Source organism: Pseudophryne corroboree, chromosome 6 (assembly GCF_028390025.1).
Source record: "Pseudophryne corroboree isolate aPseCor3 chromosome 6, aPseCor3.hap2, whole genome shotgun sequence".
In the NCBI taxonomy this organism is placed as follows: domain Eukaryota; kingdom Metazoa; phylum Chordata; class Amphibia; order Anura; family Myobatrachidae; genus Pseudophryne; species Pseudophryne corroboree.
In genome coordinates this window covers 197,133,866-197,155,346 of record NC_086449.1, presented here as the reverse complement: position 1 = coordinate 197,155,346, position 21,481 = coordinate 197,133,866, and the positions used below count along the sequence as shown (strand labels likewise).

The 21,481-nt window shown below is 44.5% G+C and overlaps 1 protein-coding gene and 1 long non-coding RNA gene across 7 annotated transcripts in view; one reads left to right on the top strand and one right to left on the bottom strand.

Annotated features, from left to right (window-relative positions):
* The window catches only part of MEGF11 (multiple EGF like domains 11), a 664,806-nt gene extending 649,594 nt beyond the window's left edge, over window positions 1-15,212 (bottom strand). For 4 of the 6 annotated variants that reach the window (XM_063925578.1, XM_063925581.1, XM_063925583.1 and 1 more), the window contains exon 1: window positions 14,470-14,564. In XM_063925578.1, coding sequence (XP_063781648.1) covers window positions 14,470-14,518 — 49 coding nt within the window. In that variant the 5' untranslated portion in view covers window positions 14,519-14,564. Of the gene's footprint in view, window positions 1-14,469; window positions 14,565-14,645 lie in introns of those variants that run through there. The other 2 variants (XM_063925579.1, XM_063925580.1) reach the window with 2 other exon arrangements.
* Window positions 15,213-15,248: 36 nt separating this feature from the next.
* Window positions 15,249-21,481, top strand: part of LOC134935126 (uncharacterized) — a 332,446-nt gene continuing 326,213 nt past the window's right edge. Inside the window, exon 1 of the long non-coding RNA XR_010179919.1 lies at window positions 15,249-15,429. This is a non-coding gene — a long non-coding RNA (uncharacterized LOC134935126). The remainder of the gene's footprint in view (window positions 15,430-21,481) is intronic.

Below are 21,481 nucleotides of genomic sequence, written 5' to 3'. Positions count from 1 at the left end.
TAGATAGATACTTATACACACACAAACATACATTCATACATAGTCACACACATACATAAATTCAGTCACATACACACAGACTATATAGTATCCCCCCACCCCCCACATTACAGACAGGGTACGCTGACTGCATGCACTTAAGTAGCTCATTGTCCTCTCTCCCTCTCCTCTATGCTGCTGGGCTGCCTGGCAGTGAGTGTCATGTAGTCCCAATCCCGTGCTTCCACTCCGTCCACGGCCCTAGCCCAATGCAGGGCAGTGCAGTCCTGTGCATTGACCCCCCCCCCCCCCCCCCATAATCCGGCTCTGACTGTACCTGGTAACTGTCTGTCACTGCCGGTGCCAGTGTCCAGCGGCCCAGCTTAGCACTAGTGATCAATCAGACTCAAAGTGAACTACAGCTCCTAGCAGCCCTTGGTGCCGGGAGCTCTCAGCAACAAGGGCTGCTGGGAGCTGTAGTTTATGTTGAGTCTGATTACAAGCGAAGTGCAGTGCGCTGCTGCCGGACACTGGCACTAACAGACAGTTGCCAAGTCTATCAGTACCACTTGGTTCTACCCCCTGGCCATGGATGGCACAGCCGGACGGAGCCCCCTCCTTGCCTGGCGCCCCTGGCGAGTGCCATCCTGGCCAATAGGTAGATACACCTATGTTGGATCTCAGCCTCCTAACATATCGCGAAGTAAGAGAATTAGTGATGAGTGAGTGAGCGAGTGAGGACTTTTGCACTTATATATATATATATCTGGACGAGAAATTGAAAACATATCACAGGGCAGATTTACTGGGGCATTCCCTGATTAGCAGCAAGCCTCTTTCCCACTGAAAATGGGACAGCTTTTACGGCATCTGGGCACACTTAATGCTGGTAGCCATATTTATATGCACAATTACACATATAATAAAATAACAAGTGACACAAGTAATGTCCTCCTATCGTCAAGACTAATTGAAGAGATATATGATCTTAGAAGCAAAAACATTAATAATGTCAGCCGTCATAAAGTTGTAACATGCAAACTGCATATTTACTTTTCCCCCTTGGGTCATTCCATGAAAATGGTCTTTTTATGTAACATTTGTTACCAGTTTTCATGACAAGCTTTGCATCAAAATTAAAGCATATCATGTGCCACACAAACAACATTTACTTTGCACAAAATATTCAAAAGGCATACTCAAAAAAAATATATTTCACATGAAATATATTTCAAAATGTAACGTTTGTTACCATGGAATGACCCCCTTGCGCAAATGTAGCTGGACATGATATACAGCAGAACAATACGTGAAATCACTTTATAATGACAGATCCCAAAAGCGAAATGAGCACTTATATCTGCGTGAGATAGACGGACAGTCACATTTATGCCTAAAAAATGATTTTGTGTCCACACTGTGGCGTGCTTTTAAATGACCCTTGTAGCTGAGCACTGTAGGCTCCTGCATGCAGCGTACAATAACAGCCTTAGCAATAGCACGATGATCCTCTTCCCTAGACACACTCCCTCTCTCTCTCCTTCTGAATGAAAGGCGACAGGCAGCGATTGTATATTAATCTTCGTACTGTCAGACTCCTGTATGTCTATGATGAGCTGAAGAGTTTTCAGAGCCGGCGCCAGGAGCTGTGGAAAGTAACAAGTTCATATTTGTGTGTTGGAGCTCAGAGGCTTGTAATGCTTCTCTCGGCGAAACATCTTTCACGGTAGATAGGCACCAACTGGCCCCCATAACTGCTGAGATGATTTCCTTTTATTTACTCATTCCGGCACTCTGGATAGTCCTATGTCTGTCAGTGGGGCACATCACAGCAATTCTGAGTCCAACAGAAAACTTTGCGGGATGGTCTGTTGGAGACTGGTCCTTCTTCCCCCAACGCTGTTCTTCTGAGCAAAGTGATGGCCAGCACAATGTACTGATGCCCACTCTGGCCCCAGCACATGTTTACAATACCAGAATGGAGGCTTCAGGAAACCATTTTAGATCAACCTTGAGAAGAGAAGCCGAACGCTGGCACATTAGGAAGGAACCTTTCAATGCTTTGAGAATCTCCACAATTGTTTGAGTGAGTGATGGTGGGGTCATATTTTGCTCCCTGTAAAAGGCAGTTGAGAAGGCCCATTACAGAGTGTGACCAGATGTTGTATTACCTGTAGTAAGCAGCAGTCAATCCATAAGGAGCAAGAGTCAGATATGAGTTTCTTTATCATTTCAAGAGTTACTTCCATTATAATATCTTTATTGTGTCTTGCTACATGGGAGGCTGGAAGTTTGAGGAGGGGAAATATGCAGGAAGCTATTAATGATGTTGGGCAGGGATGGAGACGCTGACATATGCCGTATAGTGAAATCAGGAACTTTTGGCTGGGTAATATATATAATAGCTGGTGTTGTTTATTCTGAATCATACAGATATGCTGCAAGCTACAGATCTGTGGCCGTGAGTATCAGACCCTTTGTTGTAACCACTTGTTAATGATTGCTGCTTTGGTCAACATCCTACTACTGTACATCTCTGTCAATGGCTTCCTGACGGCCCATTACCAATATGAAATGGCACCCGGCAGGGATTCCCACTTTTACCTGTGATTTGTCGCCCTTGTCTCTCACAGCGACAATCAGAGACAATTCAGATATTGCAGGCAGTTGTATCAGATGTAGCAAATCTAAGAGTGCTCTTTATGCAATAGACATGTTCCTCACACTCCCAATGATCTCTCTCTCCGAAACCTGATTCGCGAAACTCAAACAAATAATTCTGGCTATAAGCGAAATACATTCAAAATAATAGATCTTAGACATAAACATGGCTGGTAATAAATTAAAGTTTAATAGCAGTCATCTCAAATCAGCAGGTGGAGGATGAGGACATTACATTTGCACATCTCAGATGAGGCCATTAGCTGGCCAATCAAAAAACTATGGGGCAGATGTATTAAGCCTGGAGAAGTGATAAAGCAGTGAAGAAGAAGTGATAAGTGAAAGGTGATAACGCACCAAGCAATAATTACAGGTTTAAAAAATTACAGGAGTTGATAGGCTGGTCGGTTATCACCTTCCACTTATCACTTCTCCAAACTTAATACAGTGATGGTTTTGGATTTACATTAGTTTTGTGGCAGTTTTGCAACCCCCTATTTACTAATGCCCAAACCATTAAAAACCCACACTTTAAAATGGATTTGAATATCGCAGCACCAATGTTTTAGACAATGCAAAGTATAGAATAGAAACCTTTATTTATCAAGTGATGTTTTAAAACCTGCTGTAAAACCGTTAGGAAATACGCCCAAATAACGACTCGGCTCAGACAAGCGTGATTGCTAAAACAACAGGTAAATGAATTCATTTTGAGAGACAAGTTTGATTCATAGGAATATCATCCATTTGGACTATGGATGTTATGATGTCACTCACCAGACATGACTGGACTTCAACAGAAATACACAATTTATCCAAAATATTAGACACTAAGGGGGTGATGACATTTTGGGGGGGGGTGGGGTACCCAATTCAATTGTGACCATTACTGTTGACGCATCCAAAAGCACCGGATTTAGTCGATTTGCCAAGCCGCTAAAAGTGTAGCTTCGGCAGCTAAATGGGACACTTTTTGCACATTTCTGCTGCCACCTCAAGAGGCGGCGACCAGAAATGTCGGTGCCACCACCATGCTGCAGAACAATAGAATCAGGGTCGGACTGGGACATGTGGGGCCCACCGGGGGAATGCAGTGGTAGGGGCCCATGTTTAGGGGTGTGGTCAGTCTGCAGAGGGGGCATGGCCTGCCACCTCATTAGTCTCACTAACCATTAGAGAGTGCAACATCTGGGCCCCTTCATAAATATATACAGTAAATTCAGCTGCTGCATGCATGATAATGTAACAGATTAATCACAGCAATGCACTGTAGAAAATACACCATAGTCCAGTGTACGGTAACAAATGTATAATGCATAATTCAAGTGAAAAGTCTGGAACCTGATCCTTAGAGCAGGAGGTGGGCCCCCAGGCAGTGGGGCCCACCGGTGGTTTCCCCCGTACCCCTGTGGGTCAGTCCAAGCCTGAATAGAATTGATGCCGGTGGGTGCCCTCTAGTAGTGGGCGCCCAAACCACAACTGAATCGCCCCTTTAAAAATGAAAACAAAAACACACAACTCAGTAGCTGACTGGCTGGTGCTTTCTCTACACTTTTATCTCTATCCAAGGCTTAGTAAGTAGACACCTTTTAAAAGCCCGAAGGGTAAATTTACTAAGATGGGAGTTCTATTTAAGATGGGATGTTGCCCGTAGCAACCAATCAGATTCTACTTCTCATTTATCTAGCACCTTCTAGAAGATAGTACCTGGAATCTGATTGGTTGCTATGGGCAACATCCCATCTTAAGTAGAACTCCCATTTTAGTAAATTTACCCCCATGTTTCTAAATGTATTCGAAGGGCTTGAATCAATTCTAAGAGAGTTGAACAGCGCTGGAAATTAGCTCCCGGGGCTATTCAATACAGTGCGCTGTGACACCTAACGGAAGGATTTCTTCTTGCAGCCCCCGAGGGGTGCGAACAGAAATCTGACAAAATTGCTGGCGCAATGCTGATTTCTGCCCTTAGTGAGGTGGAAACAGCACTTAAGTCGGGCACTTAAGTCAGAGAATGCCGGTTCTCCAGAAAAAACAGCCTGGCTGTATTGAACAGGCCGGGAGCTAATTCCTAAGCACTATTCAACTCACTTAGAATTGAATCGAGCCCAAATGTACAAATTATTGGCTGACAAGGAAGCAGGAATGACAAATGATCAGTAATCGGGTGTGGTAAAGAAGATCCACAGTAATCAGACAGTCATTAGGTCGACCTCATATGGTCAACATGCATTAGGTTGACAGGGTCAAAAGGTTGAGATGGAAAATGTTGACAAAAAAAATATGTTGACACAGTTTTTTACGGTTTTTGGGTGTCGTTTTCTATGTTTCTTCATACAGTATGTGACCATAATTTTTGCAAATGTATCCTCTCGCGGGGAAGGCTATTATTTCCAATCGTAATCCACGTGGATGGTAAATCAAGCAAAAGTTGAAAAATATGTGAAAAACACCAAAAAAATTATGTGGCCATATTGTGTCGTGCTGACCACTGTCATGTCGACATTTGTCAACCTTCTGTACCTGTTGACCTTAAGCACTGTCTAATTTTTACCTGTTGACCATGTCAACATAATGCATGTAGACTATGTGGTGTTTACCTACTGACTGTCTATCTAGCCACTGGACTTAGGGCCCGATTCAGACCTGATCGCTTCTGTGCGTTTTTGCACAGCGGTCGATTATCGATTGACTGCGCATGCGTATGCACTGCGCACATGCGTCACCAAACAGCGACAAGCTGGTGCGAAAATGTCAATCGCAGAGCCATTCGCAAGCTGATTGACAAGAGGCCATTTGTGGGTGGTAACTGACTATTTTCTGGGAGCGTCAGGAAAAACGCAGGCGTTCCCAAGCGTTTTCTGGGAGGGTGTGTGACGTCAGCTCCGGACCCAATCAGCCTGTTCATTTCGCATTGTAGAAGTAAGTCCTGGGCTGCGCACAGACTGCACACACTGGAGAAACCATTCGATGGTGAGTTGCGTACGGATTTGCAGCTGTCCGCTGACTGAGGGACATTTTCGCACGGCGCACACATGCGATCGCACACTTGCACGGGGTGAATTTACATTCCCCTTGGGACTATCTGATCGCAGGACAACAAAATAAGCAACACAGGGTTCAGGTCTGAATTAGGCCCTTAATTCAGCTTCAGTTGCAGTTTTGCTAAAAAAAAGAAAAGCAAAAGCAAAACTGCAACTGCTGACGATCGCATGCTAGGGGCCGCCCAGCACAGGGCAAGGCCACCCTGCATGGTGAGAGTTGCCCAGCGCTGCGATCGCAATCTAATTGCGATCCAATTGCAATTAGGTTATGAACACAGCAGCCTACGCTTAACCCTACCATCCCGCAACCTAACCCTCCCCTCCGCAGCCTAACCCTACCCCTACCCCTAACCATCCTCCTTATACTTACAGTGTAGACTTACATTTGGGATGCCGACTGTCGGGATTATGGCGCTGGTCTTCTGACTGCAAGCATCTTGACCGTTGGGATACCAGCTACATCACCCACTGTCTATCTATACACTGGAAGCCTCCGGAATCCTGCCTGTTTATGTCTTACAAATTTCTCACACCAGCTTTGCTCTTCTTTTGCAGTCTTCTGGACTTCACAACATCATCTCATCACCAAATTACTACACTGGATGCACTGTGCTCCCTCAGGAAGAATCTACATAAAATGTGATAAAAACCCTAAAAATGCAGTTTTCTGAGTTTTTACCGCATTTCTGTATGTACCAAGCTCTGGAATGCAATCCATTCCGAAGCTTGGAGTCGGTGGGTAACACAGACTATGGGTGGCATTACCCAATAGAAGCCTACGGGCTTTTTTTGGAATTCCCCCTGAGGGGGATCCAATCACATTCCTCCCAGCTGCAGCACCTCCTGTAACTTCCGCATCATGCTCAGAAGGGCTTCTGGGTCATAAACCCGGAAGTCCAGTGATTGCAAAGTACAGCTTTATCCTTTGCAATACTAATTGCATTTGCAAGTACATAAGCAATTAGTATGAACGTGATAAGAGGCAGCATGTACAGCATTGCAGATGCAATGCTTAGTACATCCCAACCACAGAGTTTTTCCTTTTATTTAATTTTTGTTTTATTTTGGTTCAAGCTTCTGCAAAATTATTTACAATTTTCTAAGTTTGATGCAATTATCGTATCATCAAAGTCCCATGACCAAAGAGTGTTTGGAATTGAATAAAATAAATCCCTTTTGTCATCATGTGACCAATGAAAAGCTTGGTGACTAAAATATCAGGTTCCACTCTCTTGAGAACAGCCAATTGTTTCCAGGAAAGAGACACTTTTTATTCAGTGACAGCCATATAAATTGCCTCTACAGATCGAATTTGCAAAGGGAACACACTGAGTTATAGGAAAACCCCTGTCTCAACTTGATAAATGTCCAAAATACTAATAATGCTTACCAAAGTACTTTACCCAAACACCGCTTTTCCTTCAACCTATAAATTCGCTTAGAACATCAATGAGGCACAATGGTCTTGGAAAACTGACCGTCTGCCTGTTCAAGAATATTGGCTGGCTTCATAAAATGGCGGCTCCCATTGACTGCAGTCATCAGGCATGATTTAAGCTCCTAAAGCTGGAATGGTAAGATTTTTCAGTGATTTTCTATCTACTTGGCTGGCGACAGATTCATCTTAGACAGTCGGGCCGTTCATCAAGACAGTACAGTAAGTGGGTAGATTTCTTACAACAAGCAACTAAATAAACTAGAGGAAAAAATGGTTCTGTGCGAATTAAATATATATTTACAGCTGGTTTTTACAGATTCCAACTATGTCTGCTGTGTGCTGTAATTTTCGCAGCTGTGACAAAGTCTCCCATGTATCTCCAGACTCACATCTCTAAGTGATAAGCAATATTCTGTACACATTCATGAGAATGACACATTATTGTATTTTTGCTGAACTACTGTACTGTGTTATTCTCAACAAATAACATTGCGGTGAGAATGCTATCAATTCATATAGTAGAATTTGTTTTTTAAAAGGCTAATTATCTAGCCCCAGATTTCCAGTCCAGACGGATTACTTAATCCGCAGCCTCCGACATCTGGACTCATGTAAACCCTACGTGTACATCCCAACCCGTTGTGCAAATGACCACTGACTGGTATCATCACCCACACTCGGACAGAGTCCTTGGCTGAGTTGTGAAGCTGTTCTTCGTTTGGAACAGAACCCATTATTACCAATTAACCTCCTGTGAACCGCACGTCACCAGCTGAATCGAGAAAATAATTATTCATTCCCGCTAATGGGGAGGGTAAATTCAGCCGCTGTGTGAAGAATTGACAAGATGGGGAGGGGAGGGGAGAGTTCGCCTTTTCAAAGGTGACCTCTCCTTAAAGTTAAAGCTTCACACTGTTTAAGAGAGACACAGACCAAAAAAAAGACATAATTACTTGTTATTTCTCGGGGCCGCAGGTCCCCAGCTCTCTCTCTCTCATTCTGCTCAGTAAACTGAGACGATTACAAGCGGCAGGTTTCTTGTCTGTAACAGTGCAGCGCAATAGATAGGCAGACACAAAGAACAGAAGCTTTGACTGATTTTATTATTTTTTTATTAACTTTCTTTCCTTTCAAAATAAATAAATTAATGCACACCTGTTGTTTTATTTTATATACAGTTTAGCACTGCCATTACCAACAGTGTGCTTGGATGTATTCTCATAACTTTAATCTGGATTGTTACAAAGGTTCATTGAGAGGCACTTGACTATGTGTAATGGGCATAATATGTGAAGATGTTTCAGTTAGAGCAAATACATTGTATTTCTTTTTAAATTACATGTTTTTCTGATGTTTTTTCTTTTTAATATTTGATCATAGATGCAGCACAGAGATAAATCTAATTATGCGACAATATGTCACAACATGAAAATGTTTCGGAGCCACTGACATAGACACAGTCAGTCTGCTTCACAGCTTTTAAGCACATAGGGCAGAGGGGGAAGGAGAGGGAGGCTGTAACAGTGAAAATCGAGCTCAAAGGAGTATGTTTAAGTCTCTCTGCTCACTACATCAGGTGCAATGTAATGGTTGTTGCCATGGGAGTCACATGACACTATTGTACCTCCCAACATGACACATTCCAGGAGGGACAAAATGCTCTGTTAAGGTTATCAATGGATCTGCAGATATATCTATGGGCAGATCAGGCAGTGTGTTGTGCATACAAACTACCCGATCCGTTGTGACTGACGTAACGAACTGGGCGGGCACTTACATGCGCTCACCAAGTTGAGCTGTCAATCACCGCCGGCTGGTGCAGCATGTGTACGGGCGGTCGACTTGGTAGTGTTCCAGGGCCGATGCAATATATCTGCGAACGGCGGTGTTCACAGACATATCATTGGTACACACTAGCCGATGGACCAGCAATATATCGGCCGTTCAATTAAACCGCCGATGTATCGCCCAGTGTTTACGCAGCACTACTTGACTTCCCTCCTTAATTTATGATTACTATCACCTGTGGTGAAACATCTTTCTTATGAAGCAACTAGTTCAACACAGATTATGGCAATCAGAAATTTGGAGGGAAGTCCAGGATCCTCCTGGAGAGGGTCTTGTTGGGAGGTATGCACTATGGCAAATCCTAGAATTATTAATCATTAATAGTTTTCTGAAGAGAAAAGGTAATTGGCAAGTATGGGTAGACCCTTTGTAACTCTCCAACTGTTGTTGAAATACAAGTACTAGAGGAATCTCTCAGTCAAAGGTGTCATTTAATTCTCGGTAATATGCACTAATACCTTAAGTTAATGTACAGCAACATCACTGATTTTCATTCATACTTCTATGATACAGGTTGAGTATCCCATTTGCAAATATTCCGAAATACGGAATATTTTCCGAAATACTGAATTTTTTGAGTGAGAGTGAAAAAGTGAAACCTTTGTTTTCTGATGGCTCAATGTACACAAACTTTGTTTAATACACAAAAATATTGTATTAAATAACCTTCAAGCTGTGTGTATAAGGTGTATATGAAACATAAATTAATTGTGTGAATGTACACACACTTTGTTTAATGCACAAAGTTATTAAAAATATTGGCTAAAATTACTTTCAGGCTGTGTGTATAAGGTGTATATGAAACATAAATGCATTCTGTGCTTAGACTTGGGTCCCATCGCCATGATATCTCATTATGGTATGCAATTATTCCAAAATACGGAAAAATCCGATATCCAAAATACTTCAGGACCCAAGCATTTTGGATAAGGGATACTCAACCTGTAATATGTATCAGAGGAGATGTTTCAAATCTTGCCCAGATGTATTAGAGTTGCCCATAACAACCAATATAACTGTCATTTATTAAAGGTGCTAGGTAAATGATAGTCAGAACCGTGTTGGTTGCTATGGGCAACTTCTTCACTTGTGCTGATACATATCACCCATGATCATTAGAAAAAATACATGACGGCAAAGTACTGTATATAGAATGGAAAATGCAGACAACTAATTCATTCTAAGGGGGTGATTCAGATCTGACCGCTGCTGTGCGTTTTCGCACACCAGGCGATAAGGTCCTAACTGCGCATGCACTGCAATGTGCAGGCGCATCAGACAACAACAAAGAGCATCGCTGGTCAGCGATGGGATGGTGCGAACATTCAAATCACACAGGCGTTCGCAAGGTGATTGACAGGAAGAGGCTGTATGTGGGTGGTAACTGACCGTTTACTGGGAGTGTCAGGAAAAACGCAGGCGTGTCCAAGCGTTTTCAGGGAGGGTGTGTGACGTCAGCTCCATCCCCGATCATTCTCATCGCACTGGAGGAGTAAGTCCTGGGCTGTGCACAGACTGCACACAGTGGATTTTCGAAGCTCGGCATAAATATGCGATCGCACACTTGCACAGCGAATCTGAATTACCCCCTATATTAGTTCATTATTTACCTTTCAAACATGAAGAGTTTATCAAGGACCAGAGCTTAATTATAATTAGTTGTGCATTCTTAAGTTTGCTTTACAGGAGACCTTGTAGCAGGACAACCATGCCAAGCAGATCTAGCCTGGCACCAATTTGCCCGGTACAGTGTATGAATGGTAGTTACACTAGTAGATGACTTCATCACTGTTTCCATGTTGCAAAAACAAACCTATATTGCTTTTCCTGGTTGACAGTCACAGAGCAGTCTCAGGCCTGAGTCACAGTGGAATACCTAATGAGATCACGTTCCTCTGCACTCCACACCTGGCAGTCTCTCTCCAGTAGCCAGCAGACAGTGTACTAGCCCAGGCTGCTTTCTGCTGCCAAACTGTAAAATATTAATGGCAGAATAAGAACGAAGCACGACACAGGTTGCAGGCTCCTCAGCATGGCCAAGGCAAGCACCGGCACCATGCGTGCAATGTAGCAGAAGCTGACACACACACACTGCCTGCTCCATTTCTTGCCATATTTGAGGTCTTGTCCTCCCTGTAAGGAAAACCGCTCTGGGATTTCGGTGTGCTCAGTATATTAATGAATGAGTTTTAAATAGTCAAAATAGCCACAGTTCTCCCCCTCCTCCTGTCTTATCGCTCTCCGAGGCCAAAGGGAAGAGCTGCGTGTGACAGGACATTCTTCTTAGCACAGAACAAATGGGATCAGCAATGCTAAGTGACACCACTTTGCCTCGCTCTATAACTACCGACCCAGCTGGGAGAGGTTGTCCCTTTGGGAGAAGAGGAACCATTGTGATGGATGGGTATCCCACTCGCTGCCAGAGAGAAATGTAACACCTTGCACAGAAATGCATTATGGGTCACCCTAGAATAGATGTCATTTCAGATAGAACGAGCTGAGCAGGTCTGGCTAGAAGAAGGTTAATTGTTCTCACAGTCTTCTTTAAAACCCAGCTCTCACAGTTGGCAACAGGTACTGGGGTCATATGAACTGAGCCCCTTGTAGGAACAAATCCACTTAGGGTCACATGTTATGGTTCACATTGACAATTTAATAGAAATATCACAAAGAATAAATAATACTGACTGACTGACTGACTTACTGTGATGGAAGCCTACAGCAACAAATATACTTGTCTGAATGCACCAGGGAATATACTTGTCTGAATGCACCACACAGAACACTGTTTAGTGAGTAGGGGTCTAACACAACCAGTGGTAACTTTAAAATGATCTTGAATTATGTTTATGAATGAAAAGATTTCCCATGTGATACACTGACCATGTTATATTATATGTGGTTAAAGTACCTAACAAACCTTAGGGCTCTTAAATTCAGTTAATAAGGCTTGAAAGTGAATACCAGCTACAAATGCGTTTTAGCGGTTTCTTTTGATAGCATTTCCCAAGCACTTTTCATATGTAGCATTTTTACCAGTATTATCAGTTGTACTAGTATATCCAGTTAAAACACTGACGCGTTCTAACATTTTAAACTCAATGTTAATATTTTAGAACACAGCGGTGGACATGGTATAATTGACACTTATGTGCACTGTGTTTGTTTTGTATTAATTTATTAACTTCTGAAAAGTGCGATACAAGGAGCACTACAGGTCACAGCCAACAACCTATTCTGTAATACGCAACAAGCTGCCCTTACAGCTTTCTATACATCACCCATAAATACGTAAATATTAATATGCTGGGCAATGACAGTTTTTCTAAGTCCTACCTACTATATCTTGCGTTCAAAATGTGGGTATATAGCATAAGCATATGTGTGTGTGCGTGTACTGTCCAGTATGTGTATGTATATGTATATATTGTATGTGTGTAAATGTAGATAGATAGATAGATAGATAGATAGATAGATAGATAGATAGATAGATAGATAGATAGATAGATAGATAGATAGATAGATGAGCTTAATCTTTGTTTAATCCACAAAAGAATGCATTTCTCACTTATATAGTGTGACAGGTTGTGTAATGTTAGCACAATAAGCCCACGGGTGATTTTTAGATAGTGGAGTCAGCTGCAACCTGGCGCATTTTAGCAAAAGCCCCACTGAAAACTTTATATACTGACATGTATTGGTTAATAGGTTGTAAAATGACCGTGAACATTTTACTGTACAGAGTTACTGTTTATACCACATCAATATAACATAGTAGACAGGGCAGACTTCTGTCTAAATCACAACCTTGATCTGCGGTATATCTGGTAGAAATATGTACTTCACAAAAAAAAATCCCATTCCACAAGATATAATACATTTCACATTCTTAACACCGGCATAGCACACATTCACTATAACCTGTGGAAATACATTCTATATCAAACAGATGCCAATTAAAAACCAATGCTTCACTGTATAAAGTGACTCACTCAAATAACGCATGCAGAGAACAGCTACACCTGGTATATGCAGAATGGGTTAAAAATAGAACAAGTACATGAAAAAAAAAACACTAGTTACATAATTACAGCGTTCAGTCATATACTGTACATTTCTTTCAAACTTTTCTAGAAGTAAATGAAAATAGCTTCTGGAATAAGAATTTCCTTGAAATTATTTTTATCTTTTGATAAAATGTGTAAAGAACCCTCCCCCCTCAAAAAAAATTAAAAAAAATTACGCTTACGGTCACATAAGTTTGACATATATATATGAATCTAGCAAGAAGAAATCTGCAGCAAATATATTGTTTTAGAAGAGATTTCCTGAGGCTTGCACAGAACCTGGTATGATAAATGTTTATCCGTTAATTCTAGGACCCTGGACATATCAGACAGTGCCCCGAGACAGATATTTAGCTGTCTTCACCCTCGAACCCCAACAAAATCCCTTTAATTCTGAAAACAAGGAAGAAGGGCAGAAAACGCAAACATCTAACTTCAGACAAACACTCTGTGCTCTCTGATGCAGTCCTGCTATTTGTACACTGGAAATAAAAACTCTGATTTTTAAAGAGCTTGAACAGCAAATGTCATCCAGCTAAAAATGAGTGTCAACAGCGCCTGATATTTTACACATGGCTCAACTGTCCCTGAGATAGACATGCAGATAAGCATAGTGTAAATGGACATATACGTACGGTATTGTAATAAAGAGATGTGCAGTCACTGTGTACAGACACTTAATGCGATCTCTGCACTACTATTTAAGAGGCTGATTATACAGCATCTCTAGAATACACACCCAGGTTACAATTAGCATTGCAATGCTAAGTATACCACCCTTCACCCTTCCATGCTCTGTAGCCATAAATAATCATTAATAAAGAAAATATCCCAAATGATAGACATTATGCAAAACAATAACAACAAAAAAACTCTACAGACCCTGCAGGCTGCTACATCTGGCCCCTAAATGCTGCATTAAACACCTGCTGTCCTCTGACTACGTGCAGTTGCCTTTACCATAAACCCATGCGTCTGGAGGTGTTGGCAATGCACTGCTTTGCAACATGGCACTACTGTAACGTGGGGATGCCAGTTGTGATTACCCGTGTGAATTAGGGGTTCCAAGACTGGCCTGAAATCAGCATGGACAGATACTGCAGACACACAGCATTTCCCTGCAATGCCCCACACACCTTATATAACAACCACAACTTATGTACTGCTCCATCCATAAAGCAGCATACAGTCACTAGTGCACCTTACTGGTAGCTCTCAAAATGACTCTGACAATATCACAGCATAAAGGCAAAAGCTTTACAGGCCCTAGGGCTGATAGGATTAATCACACACACATCACTGTAAATGAAGATATAAAATGACCCGACAACTCCTAAAGATCTTATACAAACATAGGTAAAAGCAGATTCCAGTCACTCCCCTAGATGTAGGTGACACAGGAACACACCTCTTCATAAGGAACCCAAAAACACACCTGGTGAATTAACACTGCATCTGCCAGTCTGGTCACATATAGCAGGCATGTTCCTTCTCCCAGACTCTGCATTGCAGGCTGCTCCAGCAGGAACAGGGTTACAGGACAGGAAACACGCTGGGATATAAGTCTCAGCAAGTGAATCTCAGTAAGTGAATGGGACTGCCTGTACTCACCACTGGTATCCAGCTCTTGTGTCTCAGATGTAGAGTCCCGGACAAGTACTGGACCCACTGAGGTCTGACAGACGGAGATGGTCTCTCTGCATGGGGGGCGCTCGCAGGTTTAACCTATTGGCTGCCAAAGGAGTGATGCTTCAAATGCTTCCCTGGGAAAGTGCTATGCATCCAGAGGAGTCCCTATGTGTGCACCCTCTGTAGGGCAGTCCCTATGTGTGCACCCTCTAGTCCCTATGTGTGCACCCTCTGTAGGGCAGTCCCTATGTATGCACCCTCCGTAGGGGAGTCCCTAGGTGTGCACCCTATATATGTGGTATATGTGGTAATCCCTATGTGTGCCCTATGTAAAGAAGTCCTATGTGTGCCCCATATGGAGATAAAGTCACCTTACATGTTCCCTGGCACACACATACAGGCAAAGGTGGGACCATCGCTGCTGTTTGCACCCCCCATGCCTAACTCTTACCTCCTGACACAGGATCTCCCACCAATAGGGTGTTGATCAGAGTGGTCTCCCGTCTCCTGCTCCCCTGTCAGTCATTGTGCGGAAGATGAGCAGCACCAACTCCCCTCTCCCCCCCCCCCCTCCCTGCCCGGGCCCCGGGCTGCTGCTGCTGCTGCTCCCCACGTGTCCCCGGGCCGGCACTACCACCGCCGCCGCCGCCGCCGGTCCCCTCCCCTCGCTGATGACTCAATCTCAGGGTCCCCTGGCTACTCGGAAGGTTCGAGGTCTCCGGCGGCTCTGCTGTTTCCAATGCGCAGCCCGGATCATTGATCACAGGTCAGGCTGCTGAATAAGCTATTAACTAGTACAGGACGCAGCTGCTCCCAGGCTGGGTATAGGCAGTAACACGTTCCCTGCCACAGCAAGAGGGCACGGGCTGCACTAGGACACAAGAAGGCATTGGCTAGGACACAAGAGGACACGGGATGCAGTAATAATAAGACACAAGAAGAAAGCATAGACTACACTTGGACAAAATGTGCTCTAGTACGCAAGATGGTGTGGCCAATACTAGTACACTATTGCACACAAATGACACTAGTACAAAAGTGGGCACATGTGACATTAAGAGGTCAATCCAATTAGCCGTGATGATGTCGTGGGTGCACACTATACGTCAGCAGTGGGCACACAATAGGGGAGATTCAATTCTTCTCATCCCTTTCCACACTCGTTCTGTTTCTGCCCTCAGGGACGTTGTATCATTATTTCAGCTCGCTACCCCCGCAGTAGTGAGGCACCCAACCCTTTACTCAGTAAACCTGATTACTATGGGCGCAATATGTGCGATAACGGAGATCATTTTAGAAAGGAAATTGGGCGTGATATATAATTTGAATCTCACCCTATATGTCAGCATAAGTACACGCAAAAGTGCGTGCCACCCCATAGAGGTACGAGCAATTTTGTGCTAATTGTGGATGGTTTCATCCCGGGAAGGGTGCGAGATTGGGTGTCGTTGCCAGTGGTGAAAGCCCGCAGCAATGGCACTTAGCAATCTTTGTGGCTAATTGGATCGACCCCTAGGACATGGGTGACACTAAAGCTCAAGAGGGTATGGGCGACGCTAAGGCTCAAGAGGGCAGGAATGTAACCAGAACTTTGTGGGCCCCATAGCAACATATTGAAGGGGTCTCAGTCCCAATGCTTCTTCAGAGACACCTCCACAGCAGTTATTAATGTTATGCCCCATAATAGTGTCCTAGTTCTTTTTCTGATCCATAGTAGTCCCCTAGTTAATATTATAGTAGTGCCCTAGTTTATTTTATGAACCATAGTTGTGCACTAGTTTACATGGGGAGGCACTAGATATCCCGGCTGTCGGGATCCTGGCGCCTAGCATACCAGCACCGGGATACCGACAACTATTCTCTCTCTCCTGGAGGGAGAATAAATAGTGTGGTGCACGTAGCGCGCCACCGTGCCCGCAGCGTGGCGAGCACAGCGAGCCCGCAAGGGGCTCTTTTGCACTCGCCCGGCTGCCGGCAGTCGGGATCCAGGCGCCGGTATGCTGGGCGCCGGAATGCAGAGCGCCTGTATAACGTAGTACACCCTTTTACATGGTGTCACATTGTAGGGCTGCCAGTACACATTATGCGACACAGTACCCCAAAATAACGTTATGATGTACAGTGTATCCTGATTCATATTATACTACATTACGATGCCCTACAGGTCAAATTATGCCACATTACAGTTCCCCAGTTATTTAATGCAACAATATAGTGCTTCCATTTCCTAAAGTGCCCCAGTTCTTATTATGTAAAATAGTGCCCTCCACATTACAATGAACAGATCAGATTATGACACATTACAGTGCCCACCAGTTCATAGTGTGCCATATTACAGTGGCCTCTAGGTCAACTGATGCCATATTACAGTGCCCTCTTGGCATTATAACATCCACTACACATTCCTCTCACTGAAAATGTAATGTCACAAATTCAGTCTGGGCAGTGGATCTGACCCAACTGCTTAGCACTGCAGGCAAATCTGAGAACTTGGTATGCAACTTTATAACCGAGGTCCAGCTCCCCTAAGCCTCTGGGCCCAATAGCAGTTGCACCCACTATAGTTACGCCTATGGGTGCTGGTGACAGTAGGACACAAGTGGATGTGGACTACGCAGGATCCAAGAGGGCACGAGCTATACTAGGATACAAGAGGGCACGTGCTATACTAGGACACAAGAGGACATGGGCTACACTAGGACACAAGAGGACATGGGCTACACTAGGATGCAAGAGGACATGGGCTACACTAGGACAGAAGACAGGGCATGGGCTACACTCGGATGCAAGAGAGCATGGATTACACTAGGACGCAAGGGGTATGGGCTACACCGGGACACAAGAGGACATGGGCTACACTAGGATAGAAGACGGCATGAGCTACACTAGGATGCAAGGGGCATGGGCTACTAGGACACAAGAGAACATGGGTTACTAGGACACAAGAGAAAATGGGCTACACTAGGACACAAGAAGACACGGGCTAAAACCCTGATGGGGGAAAACTGAATATCTGTTTATAAAGCGTGTTTCCGTATGTCGTGGCTTCACACTCCTGGAATGCCGTGCATCTGCTGCTTTTGGGACACTGCAAGTAACATGCACAGATCTAACAACATCAAAGATGTGCGTAAACATTTGGTGCAGCTGTTCTCACCTGAGTGCATACGCATAGCGACAATGATTGGGGGGGTGGGGGCACATCTGTACTATACAGGCACATAAACTATTTACAATCACACTGCTCATTGGTATCCTTAGTGGAACTGGGAGAACTATCACAAAGATAACCACTAAATGAAGAGCTGGGGGTACACCAGGATAACAGTTTGGATGGAAAGTGCATTGGCAGATACAGTATGAGTTCACCTTAGATTTGATCTATTTTAATAAAGAAATCAGTTCACTTTCAGATATCCTTTGAAACAAGTTATGTGCAGCCTCAGAAGTCATTACAGTGTACACATTTCAGTTAAATACATGACCTGTCGTTTGAGTAGTTTGGGCAAGAGATCCTGTTGCAGAAGGCCCTGTTATATATTGTCACTGACAAGGCTGTACTGTCCTGCTCACATCTGCGGTGTGCCAGCTCATGCGCCACTAGTCACACAACGGATATCTATGCCTGAAACTCAGTCACATTCATGGCTGATGCTAATAAACCATCAGCACTTCTGTGCATGCAGGTCCTTGCTTTATAGGGGGTGATTAAGACCTGATCGCTGCTGTGCTCGCGCAGCGGGCTATCATCGATAGACTGCGTATGCGTATGCACCGAAATGCGCACACACGTCGGCAAACAACAACAGGCATCGCCGGACAGCGACAGGCTGGTGCGAAAATTTCAATCGCACAGCCATTTGCAAGCTGATTGACAGAAAGAGGCCGTTTGTGGGGGTATGGGACTCAAGGTTGAAACCAATGAGGTTGACACCCATTGGTCGACAGTGGGTAGGTCGACACAGCCATTAGATCGACATGAAAAAATGTCGACATGAGGTTTTTTTGTGTTGTTTTCTCCATCAAGTGACCGGGAACCCCAATTAGTGCACCGTGTCCCCTTGCTGCGGGCAAGGTTCCTCGCTGCGCTCGGCACAAGTTACAGTTTCCAATAGTAGTCCACGTGGATCGGAAAGTATGAAAAAGTCCCCCAAAAAATATGTAAAAAGTTAAAAACTCATGTTGACCTGTTAGCATATCGACATAATGGCAGTGCCGACCTATTTTTAGTGTCGACCAATGGGTGTCGACCTAATTGGTGTTGACCTAGAGTCCGGATACCTTTTGTGGGTGGTAACTAACCATTTTCTGGGATTGTCAGGGAAAATGCAGGCGTTCCCAAGCGTTTTCAGGGAGGGTGAGTGACGTCAGCTCCGGCCCCGATCAGCTTGTTCTCATCGCACTGTAGGAGTAAGTCCAGACTGCACACAGTGGAAGAATAATTAGATGGTGAGTTATGGTGCGAACGGATTTGCAGCTGTCTGCTGACAGAGATTTTTTTATAGCTCGGCGTACACATGCGATCGCACACTTGCATGGCGAATATACACTCCTCTTGGGCGGCGACTTTCTGAACGCAGCACAACAAATTTAGCAGCCCAGTGATCAGGTCTGAATCACCCCCATAGTTAGGAGCAAATCCAGATGGAGGGGCTAATTCTGAGCCGCACACAGCTGCAACTGCTGTAGTGTCTTTTTCCATAGTGGCATCTGCAGCTATATGCCAATGCTAGTATCAGCCCGTTACCTGGTGTACGAGCTTGCATCTGAATGGGGTGCCCTTTTTAAGTGTCTCTAGAAGCTGTAACACTGTCTGGTGCATCTTTAGACGCCATCATTGGCCGCACCATTGAACTTTGCGCCAGTCCTATGGTAGGTGCAGATACACTGCCTGTGTATGGCCACCTATGTGAGCGAATAAGCGTCTGTGGGCCTGATTCATGTTTGTTAGCAAAGCAAAAAAGCACACAACTGGGTAAAACCATGGGGTTAATTCAGATCTGATCGCTGCTGTGCGTTTATACAACGGGCATCGCCGGTCAGCGAAGGGATGGTGCAAAGGATCCATTTGCACGGGCATACGCAAGGTGATTGACAGGAAGAGGCTGTTTGTGGGTGATAACTGACCGTTTACAGGGAGTTTCCAGAAAAACGCAGGCGTGTCCAATCGTTTTAAGGGGGGGGTGTCTGACGTCAGCTCCGGCCCTGATCAGCAGGATTCATTCGCACTGGAAGTGTAAGTCCCGAGCTGCGCAGAGACTGATTTTTAGCAGTTCTGCTAACACATAGGAACGCACACTTGCACAGCGAAAATACACTCCCACTGTAGGTGGCGACTATTTGATCGCAAGACAGCAAAAAACGCAGCCCAGCGATCAGATCTGAATTACCCCCCCATGTTGCACTGCAGGTGGGGCAGATGTAACATGTAGGGAGATTTAGATTTGGGTGGATTATATTTTTTCTGTGCAGGGTAAATACTGGCTGCTTTTGCATGTAGCCCACAAATGTTAGTTTTATTTTTACACTGCTATTGGGTCATTCCATGACAATGTTTTTTTTAAGTAACATTTGTTAACAGTTTTCATGACAAGCTTTGCATCAAAATTAAAGCATATCATGTGCCACACAAACAACATTTACTTTGCACAAAATATTCAAAACACATGCTCAAAAAATTATATTTCACATGAAATATATTTCAAAATGTAACGTTTGTTACCACGGAATGACCCAATTTAGATTTCAGTTTGAACACACCCCATCCAAATCTGTTACATATACCCCACCTACAGTGCAGCATGATTTTGCCCAGTTGTGTGTTTTCTTGCTTTGCTAACAAACCTGAATCAGACCCAGTATACGCAGCTAGTTAATTCCCCTTTCTCTAACGTCCTAGAGGATGCTGGGGACTCCGTAAGGACCATGGGGAATAGACGGGCTCCACAGGAGATAGGGCACTTTAAGAAAGCTTTGGATTCTGGGTGTGCACTGGCTCCTCCCTCTATGTCCCTCCTCCAGACCTCAGTTTTACACTGTGCCCAGAGGAAGATGGGCGCACTGCAGGGAGCTCTCCTGAGTTCTTTGCATTAGAAAGCATTTTTGTTTGGATTTTTCTATTTTTACAGGGAGCACTGCTGGCAACAGGCTGCCTGCATCGAGGGACTGGGGAGAGAGGAGCAGACCTACTTAAATGATAGGATCTGCTTCCTCGGCTACTGGACACCATTAGCTCCAGAGGGGGTGAACACAGGTTCGTCCTGGGCGTCCACCCCCGGAGCCACGCCGCCGTTCTCCTCACAGAGCCAGAAGAACAGAAGCAAGAAGACGTCTCAGGCGGCAGAAGCCTTCAGCGGCTTCACTGAGGTAACGCACAGCACCGCAGCTGTGCGTCATTGCTCCACACACCTCACACACTCCGGTCACTGTATGGGTGCAGGGCGCAGGGGGGGCGCCCTGGGCAGCAATAATAACACCTCAAAACATGGCAAAAAGATATATACATGTACAGCTGGGCACTGTACATGTATATAAAAGAGCCCCCGCCATTTTTACACAAATTTGAGCGGGACCGAAGCCCGCCACTGAGGGGGCGGGGCTTCTCCCTCAGCACTCACCAGCGCCATTTTTCTCTCCACAGAACGCTGAGAGGAAGCTTCCCGGACTCTCCCCTGCTTACACACGGTGAAGGGATGTTTAAAAGAGAGGGGGGGGGGGGGGCACATAATTGGCGGATAAGATATTATACAGCGCTGCTGGGGAAAAAACATTTTGTGTTGGTCTCCAGGGTCATTGCGCTGGGGTGTGTGCTGGCATAC